Raw genomic sequence first — 3,479 nt, forward strand, 5'->3', positions numbered from 1 at the left:
CGAGCCGGCGCCCGGACAGAGCCTGCGCGTCTACTCCGACCTGCACGCCTTCTACTACTCGTGGTACGGAAGCCCACGGCGCGAGGGCCACTACATCCACTGGGACCACGTCATGGTGCCACACTGGGACCCCAAGATCTCGGCCAGCTACCCCCGCGGCCGCCACAGCCCCCCGGACGACTTGGGCTCCAGCTTCTACCCTCAGCTGGGCCCCTACAGCTCCCGGGACCCCGACGTGTTGCGGGAACACATGACCCAGCTCAAGGAAGCAGCCATCGGTGAGCTCCCTGCACCCCAGGCAGGCCGGTCCCCCACCCTCGCCCTCCTTCCCACACCCCAGCTCCTGCTGTCGCCATCACTGGGCCTTTGGTCTCATTCACATGCCAGCCTGACTTCTTAGCTCTTTCCTGCTACTCATCATGGGCCCGCTGCGCTCCACTACCTCTTCCTTCTAGGATTCCGACGGCCTCTTCTGACCCCCCAACAGGTTTAGGGCTGTTCTACAGGCAGAGCTGCGGAGGGGTCGCACCAGAGCTGTTCGAGGTAGGGCCAGCAAGGAGAGGGACGGAGAGACTTCAAATCTGTAGGGTGTCCAGGTTCCAGGAAAGTGAGGCTTAGATATCCTGGCCGCTCAGGAGTCTGGGACAGCTCCGCTTTCATACCAGGTGCTGTGGAGCGCAGCAGCCCTTCCTGCTTTTGCTGGCTGCAGAGGAAAGTTGCCCATGTTGCATGATAGTCCCTGGGTGGGAGATTCATCAAATGCCTAGCTACAAGACAGGTCCCTGGGAGCTACCTATGCAGGCTGGGCTGGGGAAGCACATCTGGTTCGGATTCCACTGGACTTTACATTTTAATGTACCTGGAGATGGTTTGTAAGTGAGGGGAGAGATACGGAATGAGAGAGAGGGGTGATGAACAGAGATAAATCCAATGGGGCCACTCTTCAGATCTAGGGTTGAGGAGGGCAGTCAGTCAGGTGAATGCTACGTGTTTCCCACAAGAAGCACCGAGATTGTTCCCCAGAGGTGCTTCTCTTTAGAGTAGGACTGTGGCTTCCAGGTGGGTGTGGCATTGCCACCCTCTTCGTTTTGCTACTTGCTGAGGCGTTCAAAGCCGGGCTTCTTGCGGCCTGGTGCCCTACCGCTGTGCTTCAGCACCGTAGGCATGGACAGCTCCCGAGTGAAGGTGTCTGCCCTGCAGGAAATGAATCTGGCGGATTTTCAGGAGTCATTTTACAGTTGGGGTCAATATGTGAGAAGAAAGTCTTTGTCGAAAGGTACTGTGTACCTCTGAAGTGGCCTCTGTGTTGTGTCTCAGGCGTCCTGGTCCTCTCCTGGTACCCACCCGGCATGGCTGATGACAACGGGGAACCCTCAGATGACCTGGTACCTGCCATTCTAGACACCGCCCATCAGCACAACATCCAGGTGAGTCTCCAAGAAGGGCTGGTGTACCCTCCCGTTCTGAAGAGTTCCTGTCTCTTCTACCCATAGTGCCTCTAGGGAAGTTCTTGGTGCAGCCCAGGGATGGCAAACACATAACAACTGTGGAGTCAGGGAAGGTGCTCATACAGAGTTCCTATATCACTCTTTCTTGACAAAACTAAATATAGGAAATGGGAGACTAAAAAATCACTTTTATTAAATAGTAATAGATTAGGTTGGAGGTTCTGACCTTGGATAAAGGGAGACAAGAGCCAAATGAACCTGCAGACTGAATTCTGGACTTTGCTCTCAAGTAGAAGGCAATGCCAGGACTCAAGGAGTGGAACAGAACCCAGGTGCTGAGTAGGAAGGCTTACCTTTAAGAACTATATGGTTATGCCCCCAGATGTGCCGAATGAGTCAATCCCCACTTCTGTGGCAAAGGAAGAAAATGACAGCGAGAAGCCTGACTCCCCACTCCTGAGTCCATCGCGGCCACGTTTTAATGGATCACAGCACATTTTCCCATGGCCACAGCTTCAGCAAATTTCTTTCCAATGTTTCAGGAAGCTGGTGCCAACCACTTGGAGCTGGCACATAAGCTGAAGCCTGATAGGCATCCTGTGGTAACCCGCTAGGACTCCTAGTGCCCTGTTGTGGGAAGTGGACAAACTTCTCCCCCCACACACAGAACGGCAGAGACAGCCTTCGGATCCATTGTCAGACCTTCCAAACTCAGCCTCTCTTCCAGGCCATAGCTGGGGAATGAGCCTTATATGTATGTTGTGGCTCCTAGAAAGATACTCATCTGACCAGTAACTCCTGTGTTTGTGGCAGGTGGCCTTCCACATCCAACCTTACAAGGGCCGGGATGACGTCACTGTACATGACAACATCAAATACATCATTGACACGTAAGGTTGCTCTGGGGACCAGGGTTTTGGTGGAGATCAAAATGGATGTAGGGTGCTGTAATCCCAGCACTCAGGAGGCTGAGGCAGGAGGATCGCTGTGAGTTGGAGACCAGCCTGTGCTACACAGTGAGTTCCAGGGCAGTCTGAACTACATGGTGAGACCCTGTCTCAAAAAACAAAACAAAATGAAACAAAATGGATGTAGGAATAGGTTTGGAGGGGCCAGATCAAGAGACACAAGAGCAGAATGCATGTGTTCCCAGCAGCTGCTTTTATAGTAAGGTACTAACTTGGGTTTCAATTCTAGTTCTGTGCCCTATAATCTGTGATCAGAGGCAAGCCTCTACTTAAGCTTTGAATCTTGTGAGTTAACACAATACATGCAGAAGTGGTCTGTATAGTGCTTGCACATATTCATTCATTCATTCAAAAAGTATCTATTAAGTTCTTCTATGTACTAGGTACTTCGCCCACCCATTCTACATTAATGGGTGCAAGCACGGCTTCTGATTTCAGGTTTACATTCTAGTGTGTGTTAGGGGTGCAGTAGAACCAAAAATAATTAAACATGAAAAACTAATTTGTAGTATGAAAAAAAAAAAGAATGCAGGGTTTTATATTAAGAGTGTGCCCAAGAAACTTTTTTGCAGTGCTGGGGATTGAATAAAATATGCTAAGCATAAGGGCTGATCTACTCCCTCAGCCCTCAAGAAACTTTATGCCACTTCCTTTTTTTTATTGGTACCAGGTCTTGAACTTGGGCCCTTGGGCTTGTGAGGCAGGCATCAGAACCACTGAGCTAAATCCCCAGCCCACCTCAGAAACTTTATAAGGGCTGGTCAGGGACATCTCTCTTGGTAGACAGTGTTGAGCCCTAAATTCAGGGTCAGTTCTGGCTCTCAGCCCTGGGAGCACACAGTAAAATGGTGAGCATCCACCAGCCAGGGAGGGAGCCTTCATCAAGAACCAAATATGTTAGGCACCTTGATCTTTCACTTACCAGCTTTTAGAACTATAAAAAATTAATAAGGTTAAGCAAAAAGGTGAGGTAGCATGTAGCTTGCTTAGCATTCATGAGGCCCTGGTTCAATACTCAGCATCAGGAAAAAAAAAAAAAAAAAAAAAAAAAAAAAAAAAAAAA

At 50.1% G+C, this 3,479-nt stretch overlaps 1 protein-coding gene across 1 annotated transcript in view; it reads left to right on the top strand.

Annotated features, from left to right (window-relative positions):
- Nucleotides 1–3,479, top strand: part of Maneal (mannosidase endo-alpha like) — a 23,725-nt gene that overhangs the window by 16,701 nt on the left and 3,545 nt on the right. The window contains exons 2-4 of the mRNA XM_019207701.2: nt 5–278; nt 1,318–1,427; nt 2,262–2,338. Coding sequence (XP_019063246.1) covers nt 5–278; nt 1,318–1,427; nt 2,262–2,338 — 461 coding nt within the window. The remainder of the gene's footprint in view (nt 1–4; nt 279–1,317; nt 1,428–2,261; nt 2,339–3,479) is intronic.

The sequence above is a fragment of the Fukomys damarensis genome, unplaced genomic scaffold (genome assembly GCF_012274545.1).
Source record: "Fukomys damarensis isolate Sample0158 unplaced genomic scaffold, DMR_v1.0_HiC HiC_scaffold_23, whole genome shotgun sequence".
Lineage (NCBI taxonomy): Eukaryota > Metazoa > Chordata > Mammalia > Rodentia > Bathyergidae > Fukomys > Fukomys damarensis.